General features: G+C 39.3%; 1 protein-coding gene across 3 annotated transcripts in view; it reads right to left on the bottom strand.

Annotated features, from left to right (window-relative positions):
- Positions 1-17,875, bottom strand: part of spata17 (spermatogenesis associated 17) — a 303,051-nt gene that overhangs the window by 262,720 nt on the left and 22,456 nt on the right. For all 3 annotated transcript variants that reach the window (XM_061216057.1, XM_061216056.1, XM_061216058.1), the window contains one exon: positions 16,372-16,475. In XM_061216057.1, the coding sequence (XP_061072041.1) occupies positions 16,372-16,475 (104 nt within the window). The remainder of the gene's footprint in view (positions 1-16,371; positions 16,476-17,875) is intronic.

Raw genomic sequence — 17,875 nt, forward strand, 5'->3', positions numbered from 1 at the left:
GTTTACCATAAATCTGCCAATGCAAAGCAAAGCTTCAATGGACAGCATCGGAGAGTTCCATTGAAAAGTTATCCAGAAGCTTTCCGCAGGCACTCTAAGCACGATTCCCTATCAAGAACGTGGGCAGCCCAGCTGCAAACAGTCTCCCATTTTGCCTCTGTCAAGAAAGGAGTTAGTGGAGTGAGGGACGCTTTAGGAGTATATTGTGTGTATAGTACTATTGTGCAAATATTCGTGATCTCACTGTAGCAAATACTCTTAAGTTTACTATATTTTGTATTCATCACAAGCTTTCAATTTTGAAAAATGAACGAGCTGGTTTGATTATTACACACACACACTAACACTGTTTTGTCCTCTCTTCTATGATCCTGTACTCATGGTGGCGTGAGCCCAGATGAGCCTCCATCAGGAAACACCATGACATCTGGTTTCTGTCTGCCACCATCACATTGGCCAACATACAGACTGTTTCCAGAGCTGCATACTGCCACTCCTGCTTCAGTGTGGCAATGACAGTAGTAATTGCTGCGCAGCATCCTCAGTGAAAGCTTCGGACCAGATATGTGCTTCTTACAAATGTGAAATCTGTTGGTCACTTTCATTTCAAGCAGTGAGCTTGCACTATAGAAGCATGGCTGCTTCTATTTTCACTGGCAACCGGAGTAGGGATTAATCTACATTGATATCGGAGCAGTGGTGGAGGTGTAAAAGCTTTTTCAACAGTTCATTGCAATACAAACGCAACAATGCATTTGCTTTGATGTATCACTATATGGGTTACAAACAAGTCAAATAATTTACAAAACAGGGCCATGGTTGGTTGTATGGTAGCTATACAACCATACAATTTCTTAAATTACCTTATTATTGTCAGGGTTTTCGTGCTCATTTTCCAGGCAGTATCGACTCACGCATTCAGATTGCTGCCTTGGTTAATTGGTTTCCAGGTGCAATCTAATTACTAACCAGTTATCTGTTATTGGTAGGTGGGCTCTACCCTATTTAAGACTCATTGTTCCTCCACTCTGTGCTTACATTGTGTTTCAGACATTGAGCCAGGTAAAGGTAGCCTTCAAGGCTGGCTTTTCATTAGAGAATTAATACCCCGTATTCAGGTAACCACATCAGGTTTTCTTTATTATTTTCTTTCATCTATTTCTTTTGCCAGGGGTTTTTCTGTCCTGTTTTCCATTTTCCCCTTTCTCCTCTAGTGGTTCTCCTAGATTATATTGGGTAGATCCCTACACTATATTAGTGGTTATCACACATTCTGGTGATAACTTGAAGATTTCCTTTTTGGTCGCATCTGGTCCTCCGTCCCCACGCCCTTACAATTACATTATATGAATATAATATGAATATTGAAATTGAACATTTTCTTTTTGTCAGACATGCCGTTTCAGCATACAAGCCATATGTGACAAACTAATTAAACCAAATGCATGTTGGCTAATAATTTAAGCTATTCGACGCTATTGTACCTCGTACCTCGTCATCAGAAACTGGCAAATCTATCTCCGTGATCGAAGAGAGAGAATGGTCTTGTGTTGCCTTGGGCTAACGAAGCAGCTAAGCCCTACACAAGGGCATAGCCTTCACTATTACAAGTAGTATTTTCCCCTGGTCTAATTTAACATTTTTGCTTCAGGGAAAGGTGAAAAAAGCTTTTTGGTGTACATAGCCACTGACCCACATAATGTTAGAATGGCCTTGATATGACTGGATGAAGGGCTTCTTCTGGTACCCGAACAACCCAAACAACCAAACATAACTGTATTGCCTTCTAAGATTGTTCATGAATATTCTTATGGTCCTGACTGAAATATAGCATAATGACCATTAATGTGCCCAATAACCTATAGATTTGAGCAAATTTATTAAAAATCAAAAACTGAAATCTAAAATTTTCTCATTTGCTGCATTTCCCACCCCGTTTTATCCATGCTTGTATGGATGGCCAGGGGTCTACCAGAACAGAGCCATACTGCCAAATATAACTGTATTGCCTCCTAAGAATGTTAATAGAAATTCTAACTTTGACTCTAACAGTGGTCCTGACTAAACATCTACACTGGTGGGGTACAAAACGTCTTGGTCAGATTTTGAGCAGGAAAAAAAAAAACAGCCCAATTATTATCTGTTACTTTTCATTCATCGAGACCATTTTTGATTGGTTATAGGTTCCCTTCCCAATTTGTAGCTAACAGAAAGACGAAGGTGAAATTAAAAATATTTCCCTGCTTCAACAGAATGTAATAAAAACAGAAGCTTAATGACACCAATCAGCCAAGTGGAGTGTGCTGTTGGATGATGAATATATTCCATCAGCAGTGGCAGGAAATTACATGACATCTGCTCCCCAAGCTGCTTAAATGGGCTGTATTAAAATCTCATTTTAAAATCATGCTGTTATTGTATTTTGTAATAACTTTAAGGATTTTTTTATTATTTTTAAATGGCACAGAAAGACATTCCAATTCCTGAGAAAGTTGGGGCAATACACAGGTAGCTGCTGCTCAAACCAGCCTCACCAGCACTGAGTTTTCAATTACAGCCTTGAGAGAATATTAATCCTACCTTTTATATAAGGTTACTGAACCCAGTATATTGACATTTAAAAATCACCACACTTTATCTTTGCAGAGGTGCAATTATTTTCGTCCTCATGGAATTAAATTACAAAATAAATGAATTGCGTAGAGTAGCGTGGCCTCTATTTTACCATCCGGCCTGCGGAAATTGCTCATTAATGTGAAATATGAAATTGAGAAAGTAGACGATAGTAGACTTTAGTTAGTCCTAGTGTGGTAGCAGCGGCTGTATGGCTGTACAGTATACTGTTTTGGCACTTTAGTCTTGTGACCTTTACCAACCTATATCTCACACTTATTAATTACACCATGATGGATAAAATCCCAACATATATGTTCCCGTTGAAGGGATCTTGATCTGTGTTGGTGGCTTCAAGCCGTAACACAGCAGCCTCATGAGGTACTGGTAAAACAAATTATCTTTGTGTCCAAACACAACAAATTCAGCTTTTAAGGAAAATAAAAACTTTTGTAGAGTATTTACATGACAGATATTTGCACTGACAAATCTTTACCCAATTTGAATCCATTGAATGATGTTATGCTCAGAAAACAGTAATTTTATGTCACGTCTGTGCCCTTCTATTTTTACCTTTTCTATGTTCTCTATTCTCACTCCAGTCCTTCTTTCCCCTCTCTCTTTATTACATGTCTCGGCCCTTCACTCCCTATTTGGACTTCCTTCCTGTCATTCATCAAATCATCTCACCTGTTCCTCGTTTTGTTCCCCAGCTCCCACACCTGCTTATTGTTTAGTCAATTTGTTAGTACTTATAGGCCTGCCTGTTTTCTTCTTTTGTTGCTACTTCGTCAAGTCTGCTTCCCTTGTGTTAGCCTCTGCTCTGCTCAGCTCAGTTTCTGTGTTAGGTGTATGCTGTGAGTTCTAGCCTTGTGTTTTCTGTTATCAGTTCTGTTGTTTAGTTCCTTGGATTTTCTGTTAATGAACTCTACCTGGCTCTGTGGACTCTCTCCTTTTGGATCACGATTTCTGTACCTCTGCCCTGTTTGAACAGACCACTTGGTTTTTGAACCCTGCCTGTTATTCGGATTACGCTCTGTCTGCCCCTGCATCTGCCTGCTTTATTAATCCTGCAATTTCACTGCATCTCTGAGTCTGCACATGGTTCCTCCATCCCCCACTCCTGACATTTTAGCCATGCAATTGGACTATCCAACTTGGTACACTCGGTTTCTGTGTGGAAAATCAATGGCGCATAATTTTTCAAGAGCACACTGATTGACGTTTAGTAAATCGCAATATTCAAGAGAAATAGGAAGTACCTCAATGTGCAACAAAAAAACAAATCTTTATGAATGTGCTATCATTTAAAAATTGATAAGAAGGGATCAAAACAAAGTAGCACAGATCAGGTAAGATTTGATTCCAAAAAGTTTTTTTAAGACTTAAAATCTCTACTGACACCAGAGCACGTAAAATGATTACAATGCAAATGACAATTACGCATTGGCATTTTTAAACCACTGCTGAGGAGGTTGGTGGTAGGCTGGGGATTTGGGGCAGAGGGGCTACTTGAGCTAATTGACCTCAATAATAATTTATTACTGTGTGACCTGGACTGGTGATTAATTAGTTTAATTAAATAATTTAATATATTGCAAGGAAAGTAGTTCTACACTGTCAGAAGCCACTGTGATTGGCTTTGGATTCAATTTGCCTAAATGTAATATACACTAGACTCAATTTGTTCTCAAGGGTGTAATATACTTCCCGTTACAACACGGTAGGTTTAATTATGACGTTAACCACAGGTGTAAATATAGTTTATGACGGTGAATGAAGTGTGAATGCACACTTGAGGTAGACAAGCAATGGTTTACTCATGTTTAATTTCACTGTCTTTGAGCAAGATGTGAAAGAGAAGAGTAACCTAACTGCTCTGCTTCCATATATTTTGCCTCAGATTTTCTGATTATGGCAGTAATAATTACCCAGCTGTTTACTGCAGATAGAAGAATAATTCATGCAGGCAACAGGCCATGGTAGAAATGACACTCCGCACTTAGTAAATATTCAAACCGTTCACTTTTAATTACTCAGCCCAGAGAATGTCCTTATTAAGTGAGGTGAACTTAAAGTATCTGTGTCACAAGTGATAAATTGATACATTGCACAAACTCTCGCTACAGAATTACTACGTTGAACTTGGGTCTTGACTTCATTAGGATATGCAGGTGAACTGCACGTGGTGGGGATGGACAGTGGAATGTAGGCAGCTCCCACTGACGGATGGCGTGCCGGGCAGGAGGTAATTAAATGACACATCTTTTCACATTGGGAGATCCGTCACCTGCCTGTTGGATGGGGGGCTGCCAGGATGCTTCTGGGGCCAGATACAGCTTGTCATCAGTATACTTTGGATAAACAGTAGCCATTAGTAAAAACAAATTATTAAATAATTTAGTATGTTGCAATTAACATAATGTAAAACTTGGGCCTTTGCAGAGTGAGTGATAAGTCAACAGGAATGTTTTAAATGAATGTGATCCTTGTCTAATTTGATATGGACTAAAACACTAAATAAGCAAATGACTGTCTGATAAGCAGGCGGCCTTGTGCAGGCTAGGAGATTCACAGGGGCTCACGTGGGATACAAGGTACTGTCGGGTGCTACAACCCTTTCCTCTTTTCCTTTGTCCTCCATGTGTTTGATGTGTTTCGATCTACCTGCCAGTCTGCGCCTTCCCAGCTAAGTGTTGGTTACCAGAACATTCATGCGAAGTGAGGGCACATATTCCCAACACTAAAAAATTCCTGTTTCCCTGAATGCCCACTGAATGTTATTTCAAGGTATAAATTGGGTGGGATGGTCAAATTGCAAATTTGTATATGTACAATTTGACAATTTATCCCCATATTTGAAAAATGTATGTACAGTACCAGAGAACTAGCATATTGAAAATAGCCCATTGCAAAGCAGAGCAACCTTCTCATTGTAATTGTGCGTGCCTGCATGTGTTTTTTTTATTTTATTTAAAATAATAATAATTAAAGATATTTTCCGGGGAACTATAGTATTATCAACAAAACTGCATTTGTATTTTTTGTCAAAGATAGGATCATTTTAAGCCATCCAAGCATGGTTTTATGAATGCAAGGGCTTGCCAAAATCAGTGGCTAATTTCAAAACATCACTCACTTACAGTGTAGGGGAAAATTCACAGAACGAAAGATCTCCCTCCTAAAAGCATGATAACCAATCACAAGTCAAAATCACCTTAGTGTGCAGGCTGGTTCCTCCAAAACTCTCGACGATGTGTGCTAAAAGTTTATCAATATATCTGTATTAAAGTATGATATGTACCCTGTATAGTTTCAAACTGAGTAACTGCTTAATTGTGCCAGGATTACACAGTGAGCCCAGCCAGCTGGCGGGGGGGGCCGTCTTGAACTGTGTAGACCAAACTGTCAAGGACATGGGCAGAGCAAGATATGACTGTACAGCTGATTTCTCCGGGACTCTCGATGTTTTATGCCAGAAGTGTATCTATTTGACCTAGAACATTAATTATAGCTGAGCTTATGAAAACGCAAGAAACCACAGTGAAAACTGTTGAAATGAGAGCAAAGAATGCTACGTACATTTACTCCCTTAGAAGAGAATAATTAATCAAATGTTTAGTATTTCTGTATATTAGAAAAGTATATTAGAAGTGAATATTAATGAAATGTTTAGTTTGTCTGTATATTTTCAATGATTACTGCTGCTTAGTTTGTCTTATAAAAGTGAAAGATACAGAGTGACGTGTATGGATGACGTGTTAGAGGGAGGGCATCCAGAACTTTATGAGGTCTGGTAGTTTGCCAAGAGCAGGTGCGGGGTGAAGTGAGGACACGTAGTTGGCAGAATGCCCTGAACTTTGTACAGAGTTGGCGGAGCATAAGGACCGTTGGCAATTTGCCACAATGACGTTGTGGGAGGAGCGTTGGGAGGAGTTACGATAAGAAAAGTGTGGGTGATTTGCCAGAATGCGGTTTGAGGAGGAGTTGTAGGTGGAGTAACTGTGTATAAAATGGGTGTACAAATGCCAGTCGGGGTTCAGTTCTGGAGAGCTGATCCGGCTTTATGCACGGGTGCTAATAAAGTCTGATTTTCCTGAAGATCTTGCTGCCTGGTGTCGTCTTTTCCCTCGCGAAGATGTTTTTCGACAAATTGAAGATTTGGACTCTGTCGTTTCCTAGACACGACAACAGTAGCAGGCTAGGGGTAACTGCGCACAGAGCCTGTAATTCTCTATTTACCTTCATGAAAAAGACAATTCTGTAATTCCACCAACCACTTCTAATTTACAGGAATTGCATTAACATGGGAGCAGTGAGGCTCCTCAGACTACATCTACGGGGTGTAGATGTCTCTCAGACACCACTGGCTGAAGACCCAGAGTAGACCATCTATGAGTAAAGGGGTCAAATCATCCACATGGATTAGTTTTTTACGAGGAAAAAGAAAATGCAAGAAAAAAAAGTAAGAGTCAGAATTAGTTAGCAATTGCACAATTTTACCCTTAAGATTTAAGATTAAGATTTGTACTTATTGATAAGAATATATTTATAATATTGATAATATTAACTACGAGCCATTAAGTTCATTTATTCCCGTAAATGCTGTGTAGTGTGGATCCCTACTAAATCATACTAGTAGGGTGAGTCACCTACATGCCATGTCTTACTGCTTTTAATGTATCGACTCATCATAGCTACTTTATTATCGTGAAATAATATAACACCAACCAGTTACTGTGACATTGTATATAGAATGTATCTATGCCTGCAGCTACATGCTGAAAAACGAGATTATCCGATGGAGGGGCTGTAGTATGATACTACAGATTAGTTGAGGACGGTTGTATTTGTGTTCGTCTGTGCACTACGCAGTGCGCACATGGCTAGGTGTTTATTCGGGTAATGGTAAACATTGGACTTGGACATGGAAACAGTGAAATTGTAATTAACTTCTTAAAATATGTTTATTAAACTATTTATATTTTGAATGTGACTCATTCATTGCGCACTAGTTAGATTACACATGTTGCACATGTTATGACTTTGAACGTCCATGGCACACAAGTAAAATCAGAGATGTTATAAAACTAACCTGACAACCGGTTCATTTAGACAAGATTTTTTACGACTGCTTTTGAAACGGGTAATCCATATTTACACTGAGAATTATAACAGCTGCTGATGTTGCATTTTGTTTGTCTTACCAAACGCTCGATCACTGATGCCATTAAAGGAATGTAAAACCGTGTTCAAAGTTTTGCGTAGTTACACAGTAGCCTAATATTGCTAACATTAGTGTAACTGTGGCGTTGTAAAAATTCCAACAGTCCAGTCCAATTCCAACAATTATCATGGCTGTATTTACATTAATAAGGGAGCTCTAGCTAGATTTCAGACATGCATGGGGTTTTAGGTTAATTTAACTAAAATCACGCAATCAACACATTATTATTTAATACAGCTCATTTAATTAAATGTCTGAGGATAGCAATGTTGACAACGTTAGAGCTACATATACATAACAATAGCAAGCTAGATAACTTAGTCACAGCTCCTGGATCCTTTTAAGGTGTGTCGAGGACCCGGCCCTAGGCCCCCCTGATGAGAGATTGACGGGGGATGAGTTAGGAAGGAATGCATTGTTAACCCCTCGCACACACCATCGAGGTGGTAGTAAGCACGCCCGTAAGAGGAAAAATATGTGGTTCAGAGATAATGAGCAGCCATACTTGTCAGTAGAGGAGTCTGAAGTCGGGGGACATAGATTTAGGGTTTTAAGGAGCAAGGTTAAAGTTCTGACTGAGGCCCTGCATAGAATGAGTTCCAGCATAACCTTGGAGGAGATTCAACATGCTGAGCGAGCAGTCAGGGAAAACCCCAACCCTACAGGGGAGGAGCACAATGCCTGGCTAAAGAAAAAAGATAAGGAAAACGGAAGGGATGTGAATACCGAAAGAATATTAAGAGGCTTTAAGGGCCTTCCTGATTATAATCTGATAATTTATTGGATAGATTCAAAGGACTGAGTGTCGAGGAGTTGGGGGATGATTTACACTCAGCTATTGGCTGGATGTCCTTTGTAGATCCCTTAAGGCGCTGCGGAGAGGGGCACCTGAAGAGTATGTTGAGATGGTGGAGGGCACTAACTTCCGGCTTGTATGAAGTCAAAGTTTGGAGAGAGTCCAAGGAGAGATTATGACAGGGAGACAAATACCAGTGATGAATAGATTCCTTAAAAAAAAAAAAAAAAAGTTAGTGTTTTTCCACTCGTATATTGAGATGGTGGAAATTCCCAACCGGAGGGGCACATGAGATAAAGTATTGGGGAAATTTCCTTTGAGGTATGAGAAAATGACAGTGGGACAAACAGAAGTGATGAATATGGTCATTAAAAAGTTGCATAAGAGATAAATGTCTTCCCGCTCGATATATTGGGGACATTTCTTATCAAAAAAGGTACACTTTTATACGGAAACAGGATATATAAGGAATAAGCTTTTAGACCTTAGGATAGCATCTTAGAATTTCACTGTTGAAGATATCTATGGGCTGTTGAAGAGAGAGCAACGCAAGACAGCTGTAGTCAAGCTGGATCTGGATATGGAGAACAGTGATGTACGCGGTGCGCACTTAGCCCAAGAGTTGTGGCAACAGGACTGATGTCGAAAGAGCAACCCAGAACAACTATAATCAAGCTTGGGTGGTAATTATAATCTATATTACTTATATAAGTAGGAAAAGTAGGCCATAGAAGTTCAACTTTATAAGTTTCCTTTTATTTTTATGTCTTTTATTTCTCATTAAGGTACTATATAAGGTAGAAAAATGTAGAGAAGTTTTTATAGTTTAGCTAAATATAATATTCTAGGAATAGTTTATTTTAAACGTCCAGAAGGGGGAGCTATAGGATAAGGCTAAGGCCAAAGAGGATGGGTATTTGAGGGGTGTACCTTGACTTTTAAACATCATGGTGGAAAGGTAAATTAGAAAGAGCTAAAGGGGTATATGTAACTTGCATGTGATCAGCAAACTGAAAGATGATATATACACTGTAATCTGTATAACTCTATTTTTTTGATTGATTATAATAAAGTATATCTTACTATAATCATATGTGATAAAGATTCTTTTAGAGGAATACATTGAATACAGGACATCGTATACCAGATTTGCATCACACCCTTCACTTCGAGACTGGGCTGGAAGTTCAGTAGAACTTACCAGGGCTCCAGAACGTTCGGAGTACTTGAGTTCGTCCCCGAGACACCTCATGGTGAGGTACTGCTCGTGGGAACGTGAGGTCTGAGCTCGGCAAGGGGTCCGTGGCTCACGACAGGTGTTTCTGCATGGCCGTCATGCTGCTGTGATCTGGCGTTTGAGCTTTGCACAGCGTGCAAACCACCATATTATTGGGTTTTTGCTTGAAGAATTCCCACAGGTTTTTTGGATGAACCCTCTCCCGCACTCTCAGCTGGGTTTGCTGCCGCTGACGAAATTACATGGTTGATGTCATCGAGGATGTCGACTAATCGTTGCAGCCCTACCCTTAACACTAGAACCAATATAAAATAATAAGTATTGTTTTCTGCACATTACTCCCATGGCTTTTAAGCTAGATATGGCGTTCCAAATTCATAAAATTCAACTTTGTTCAGTCCTTTGCCCTATGTGGATTGTTTGATTACAAAAAAATATCTTTGTCTTAAACATTATAGGCTACTCTATATTGTATAATAACTAACCAATGAAAGGCAACCCTTAAGACAACTTAAAAATAATGTTTTGATAGATTGTGCGGTGCTGAATTCTGAATCTGCTGAATTCTGTAAGCAACAATTATTTATTGCTTTTACTTACTTTACTGTTTAATTGCATGCTGGCAAGCCCCTATTATTACTAAATATGTGTGCACCTAAAAATGATTATAGGCTAGCGATTACAAAACCAAGAATACAGATTTCCACATTGAGATATTTTTACATTCTTCTCTCCCAATAGCATGATCCCCCATGATGAAAAATGTTGCTTCCAAGTCAAACTCCACCTATGCTTGGAACAAATACTTTTGGCTAGTAGGCTAATACGTATTGATTGAGGCTTGTGGATTTAATTACACATAAGTTGTCCCACCATCTGCTTAAAATGCTAGTAAACATACAGTTGGCTAGACAGATCCCACTGCAGACTATGTTCAATGTTGACAGTTTACCATCCAAAACTGTGGGAATTTGTGCACTTCAGTGAGACCATGGTACTCAGACTGCAAATAGCAGGTCGGCCAGACACAGATTTTGTGTGCGTACTTCTTGGCAAGCAGTTTTTCTTGAATGTACAGTACTGTGCTGAAGTTTCAGGCAGGTGTGAAACAATGCTGTGTAGGAATTTGGCCCTTTGTGAAGTAAAACTAGTAGTCCGATGTTCATCGTATACCAGATTTGCATCACACCCTTCACTTCGAGACTGGGCTGGAAGTTCAGTAGAACTTACCAGGGCTCCAGAACGTTCGGAGTACTTGAGTTCGTCCCCGAGACACCTCATGGTGAGGTACTGCTCGTGGGAACGTGAGGTCTGAGCTCGGCAAGGGGTCCGTGGCTCACGACAGGTGTTTCTGCATGGCCGTCATGCTGCTGTGATCTGGCGTTTGAGCTTTGCACAGCGTGCAAACCACCATATTATTGGGTTTTTGCTTGAAGAATTCCCACAGGTTTTTTGGATGAACCCTCTCCCGCACTCTCAGCTGGGTTTGCTGCCGCCAAAAATATATGAAGCGGTATAACGGTATGAATATATGAATCGACGAAATTACATGGTTGATGTCATCGAGGATGTCGACTAATCGTTGCAGCCCTACCCTTAACACTAGAACCAATATAAAATAATAAGTATTGTTTTCTGCACATTACTCCCATGGCTTTTAAGCTAGATATGGCGTTCCAAATTCATAAAATTCAACTTTGTTCAGTCCTTTGCCCTATGTGGATTGTTTGATTACAAAAAAATATCTTTGTCTTAAACATTATAGGCTACTCTATATTGTATAATAACTAACCAATGAAAGGCAACCCTTAAGACAACTTAAAAATAATGTTTTGATAGATTGTGCGGTGCTGAATTCTGAATCTGCTGAATTCTGTAAGCAACAATTATTTATTGCTTTTACTTACTTTACTGTTTAATTGCATGCTGGCAAGCCCCTGTTATTACTAAATATGTGTGCACCTAAAAATGATTATAGGCTAGCGATTACAAAACCAAGAATACAGATTTCCACATTGAGATATTTTTACATTCTTCTCTCCCAATAGCATGATCCCCCATGATGAAAAATGTTGCTTCCAAGTCAAACTCCACCTATGCTTGGAACAAATACTTTTGGCTAGTAGGCTAATACGTATTGATTGAGGCTTGTGGATTTAATTACACATAAGTTGTCCCACCATCTGCTTAAAATGCTAGTAAACATACAGTTGGCTAGACAGATCCCACTGCAGACTATGTTCAATGTTGACAGTTTACCATCCAAAACTGTGGGAATTTGTGCACTTCAGTGAGCCCATGGTACTCAGACTGCAAATAGCAGGTCGGCCAGACACAGATTTTGTGTGCGTACTTCTTGGCAAGCAGTTTTTCTTGAATGTACAGTACTGTGCTGAAGTTTTAGGCAGGTGTGAAACAATGCTGTGTAGGAATTTGGCCCTTTGTGAAGTAAAACTAGTAGTCCGATGTTCAACAATGTATTAATACAGACCAAAAATGGTCTTTTATTACTGTATGAAGAATCCCGGGTAAAAGCAAGGCAGTTCAATTACAAAATCATGTTAGAAAGGAATGAGCTTTTATGCCCCAAACCTCCTGAAGTAAATGCAGGTACTTATCCCTGATTGGGTGACAGGCAGATGAATACACAAGCAAAGCAGACAGTGAACCCCCCTTGATCATTCAGGAAATGTATTCTTCCCTACAGCTGTAAAGAAAGAGTGCTTTCAAAAATAGAAATGTTAATAGTTTATTTTATCAATTCACAAAATGCAAAGTGAGTGAACAGAAGAAAAATCTAAATCAAATCAATATTTGGTGTGACCACCCTTTGCCTTCAAACCAGCATCGATTCCTCTAGGTACACTTGCACAAAGTCAGGGATTTTGTAGGCATATAGTCAGGTGTGTGATTAACCAATTATACCAAACAGGAGCTAATGATCATTAATTTAATTTAATGTAGGTTGAAATAGCTGTGTAGCAGGGTTAAAACTGGGTGAGGAACAGCCAAACTGCTTCCAAGGTGAGGTTGCTGAAGACAGTTTAATGTCAGAACACAAGGTAGTTATACACCCATCTAGAAGTCTGGTCAGAAGTGGTCTTCATGGAAGAATTGCGGCCAAAAAGACTGCCCTAATGAGCAAGCTGGTTCCTCCAACGCTCTCAAAGATTTATGCTAAGAGTGTATCAATATATATATATATATATATATATATATATATATATATATATATATATATACATGACCTGTAATCAATGTATCACATGTATGCTGTTTTATTAAATTGAATGAACCTAGAACATTTAATTACAGCTGAGCTTATGAAAACGCTAGAAACCACAGTGTACACTGTCGAAAAGAGAGCAAAGACTGCAGGCTAAAGAAATACATTTACTCACCTAGAAGAAAGTATTAATCAGATATTTAGTAGTATATTTTCAATGATTTCACTGATGTCTATCATATGTTTTCTATGATTTTACTGCTGTTCAGTAGGTCTGTATACTTTCTATGACTTATTGCTGATAAATATTGTTGTTAGAAGCGCATAAGTGACCCATGTGTAATCCAAAGTTGAGTAAAATGATTAATATGAGGTGGAAAGCACCAAAAATGATCCATAGGTCGTAGAAAGTTCTGGAAAACACTATGGGACAGTTCATAAAATGAGAGTTTAGTCTGATATTCAAGGTTGAAAATCTGGATTTGAACCGGCTGTTGTGCCACAATAAAGTCTAATTTTCTGAAGAGCTTGCTGCTGTGGGATCTTTTCCTTCTTGGAGTTATTTTTCAACTGATTAGAGATTGGACCTTGAGAGCTACCGTTTCCTAGCAACGACAGCATCGCATTGGCCCCAAATGTATTCTGCAGCAGGACAACGACCCTTAACATACAGCCAATGTCATTAAGAACTATCTTCAGCATAAAGAAGAACAAGGAGTCCTGGAAGTGATGGTATGGCCCCCACAGAGCCCTGATCTCAACATCATCGAGTCGGTCTGGGATTACATGAAGAGACAGAAGGATTTGAGGCTGCCTAAATCCACAGAAGAACTGTAGCTAGTTCTCCAAGATGTTTGGAACAGCCTAACTGCAACCTACCTTCCTTCAAAGACTGTGTGCCTAGAAGAATTGATGCTGTTTTGAAGGCAAAGGGTGGTCACACCAAATATTGATTTGATTTAGATTTTTTTCTGTTCATTCACTTCTTCTGTTCATGCATTTTGTTAAATTGATAAAAAAAAAAAAACTATTAACATTTCTATTTTTGAAAGCATTTTTTCACACCTGCCTAAAACCTTTGCACAGTACTATATTTTTATCAAAATCTATCTGCATCTCTATTTTTTTGTGTTAAAACATTGTTACAAGACCATTGTAAATCCCTTCCTATCATTGAAAAAGGCTTGTTGACTCACCCTCTGTCTGTGTTTATAGTAATTAAATTTGGGTTTCAAAATATGCAGCAGACGGGCCGGCGCTCTGTACCAAAACATTGTACAGTGGTGTGAAATAGTGTTTGCCCCCTTCCTGATTTCTCATTTTTTTTGCATGTTTGTCACACTTAAATGTTTCAGATCATCAAACAAATTTAAATATTAGTCAAAGACAACACAAGTAAACACAAAATGCAGTTTTTAAAATGAAGGTTTTTATTATTAAGGGAGAAAAAAAATCCAAACCTACATGGCCCTGTATGAAAAAGTGATTGCCCCCCCCCCTGTTAAAACATAACTTAACTGTGGTTTATCAAACCTGAGTTCAATTTCTCTAGCCACACCCAGGCCTGATTACTGCTATACCTGTTCTCAATCAAGAAATCACTTAAATAGGACCTGCCTGACAAAGTGAAGTAGACCAAATGATCCTCAAAAGATAGACATCATGCCGAGATCTAAAGAAATTCAGGAACAAATGAGAAAGAAATTAATTGAGATCTATCAGTCTGGAAAAGGTTATAAAGCCATTTCTAAAGCTTTGGGACTCCAGCGAACCACAGTGAGAGCCATTATCCACAAATGGCGAAAACATGGAACAGTGGTGAACCTTCCCAGGAGTGGCCGGCCGACCAAAATTACCCCAAGAGTGCAGCGACGACTCATCCAAGAGGTCACAAAAGACCCCACAACAACATCCAAAGAACTGCAGGCCTCACTTGCCTCAGTTAAGGCCAGTGTTCATGACTCCACCATAAGAAAGAGGCTGGGCAAAAATGGCCTGCATGGCAGAGTTCCAAGACAAAAACCACTGCTGAGCAAAAAGAACATTAAGGCTCATCTCAATTTTGCCAGAAAACATCTTGATGATCCCCAAGACTTTTGGGAAAATACTCTGTGGTCTGACGAGACAAAAGTTTAACTTTTTGGAAGGTGTGTCCCCCATTACATCTGGCGTAAAAGTAACACCGCATTTCAGAAAAAGAACATCATACCAACAGTAAAATATGGTGGTGGTAGTGTGATGGTCTGGGGCTGTTTTGCTGCTTCAGGACCTGGAAGACTTGCTGTGATAAATGGAACCATGAATTCTGCTGTCTACCAAAAAATCCTGAAGGAGAATGTCTGGCCATCTGTTCGTGACCTCAAGCTGAAACAAACTTGGGTTCTGCAGCAGGACAATGATCCAAAACACACCAGCAAGTCCACCTCTGAATGGCTGAAGAAAAACAAAATGAAGACTTTGGAGTGGCCTAGTCAAAGTCCTGACCTGAATCCTATTGAGATGCTGTGGCATGACCTTAAAAAGGTGGTTCATGCTCAAACCCTCCAATGTGGCTGAATTACAACAATTCTGCAAAGATGAGTGGGCCAAAATTCCTCCACAGCGCTGTAAGAGACTCATTGCAAGTTATCGCAAACGCTTGATTGCAGTTGTTGCTGCTAAGGGTGGCCCAACCAGTTATTAGGTTTAGGGGGCAATCACTTTTTCACACAGGGCCATGTAGGTTAAGATTTTTTTTCTCCCTTAATAAAAACCTTCATTTAAAAACTGCATTTTGTGTTTACTTGTGTTGTCTTTGAATAATATTTAAATTTGTTTGATGATCTGAAACATTTAAGTGTGACAAAGAAATCAGGAAGGGGGCAAACACTTTTTCACACCACTGTATATCTGGGCAATAATTCAAGCTCATTGGTTGAAACTTGTCTGGTCTGTAATTGCCACAGCCAATGGTGTTTCAACTTCAGCTCATTCACAGAGAAGGGGTGGGATAAACAGTATTGTGGTTTGAGCGTGTTTGCTGCAACAATTCCTCTCTTGACCATTAGAAGTCCAAAATTACCTACTGTACCTTTAATCCTTGTTCTATTTTTCTGAACGCAAAAAGCATCCTTCTCTTAGTTTCAAAAATTATTATTTTCCACCTTTAACCACATCACAGAGGGGTACATCCAATGGATATACATGATCTGCTCTGTTCTGAGCTAACATCTTTTCACAGCTTTTCAAATATTGACTGAAATATGTATGTTCTGTGAATTTTTGGTTCATACCTAACTTGCTCATTCTTTCTTGCCAGCCCTTCCAAATACTGCTGTCTTGCATGGTAATTATGTATATACTTCCGGACGTAGTATCCCCTCCATCTTTGTTGTATCTGAAAAGGGAAATGAGAGCAATAAGTAAATACATATTAAAAATGAACAGAAAAACAAACCAAAAACTATAGTGGAATGCAATGCAATGTAACACAATGTACACACATACAGTGCAGTATTTGGATAGTGACACATCTTTTGTCACTGTCTCTATACTTTATACTCCAGCAAACATAATAAAATAATAAAAATAATAAATAATATAAATAAATAAAATCAAGAAATAAATAAAACTGCCAACAAATCACTATGTGGTGCAGTGCAGACGTTCAGTTTCAATTTGAGGGTCATGTTTCAATGTTTTTTGTAAGTAATTTTTTATGAAAATCTCAAAAATATTGGCACCCCTACCAATTATTGTAAATAAAAAATGTATATTGCCTTTGAGAGATTATTATTATTTTAGTGAACTCTCTAAATGCCCACGTACCCTGCTCAGTTAAACCATGTTTATGGAATGTTAACTGGTTGTCCCCTATCATGCCCCCCTCCCCATGCTACCCTAAGTTTCCAGCTTCCAGCTGTGCCCGTCAGAGGGCAAGGTTCTGACTTTTTGTTTTAAGCAGATAAAAGGTGGGCTTGACTAGGATGGCTTTTCACACCGACACTTCCAGGTAGTCAAGAGAGTGGACATAAGGGGGATTGCTGCAGAGTCTTTGTGTCAGGGTTCAGGGACAGAGGAACCAAACACAGACTCAGGGAGAAGGTGAAAAAAGGCAGGCAGATCCAAAAGCAGATCCAAAAACAGGCGATGGTCATAATCCAAGCAGACAGGTACATGGAGGGCAGACAGAGCGTAGTCAGGAAAATGGGCAGAGTTCAAAACCAAGAAGATAGGCAGTGGTCAAGACCAGAAAAATCTGAAAACAGAACAGAGTGGAACGGAGCAGAACTAAACAGGTACAGGTACAGGTACAGGAAATCTAGAACCGGGGTAGGGAATGGAATCACAGAAAGACAACCTAGCCACAAGAAAATGAAAAGGACAGGTTTAAATAGACTAGGGATTGACAGACAATGAGACCCAGGTGAGAGGAATAGCAGAAATGGCAAGAAGGAAGTCCATATAAGGAATGGCGAGGTGGAGACACAAAATGGGACAGCTGAAACAGACAGATGAAGGTGAATGGAGCTGAAAACAGACGGATTATGGTGGTCACAGAGGGATTATTTAGTCAGTTCATAATAAGGAAATGACTAAATAAATTGAGGCACAAATGTAGTGTTGTTGCTTCTATTGGTCAATAACAACACCCCAGCAACACATATTTTGTTGGTTGTTTTACTCAGGTTTATTTAAAAGGCTGTTTGGGTGAGAAAAGTCAACCAAGGCAAGCTGACAGGTTCAGAATTCTGGCGACTGTATTCGCCCAATACAGTCGCCTTGCAGTTTAGAATC

This window comes from Conger conger, chromosome 1, assembly GCF_963514075.1.
Source record: "Conger conger chromosome 1, fConCon1.1, whole genome shotgun sequence".
NCBI classification, from domain to species: domain Eukaryota; kingdom Metazoa; phylum Chordata; class Actinopteri; order Anguilliformes; family Congridae; genus Conger; species Conger conger.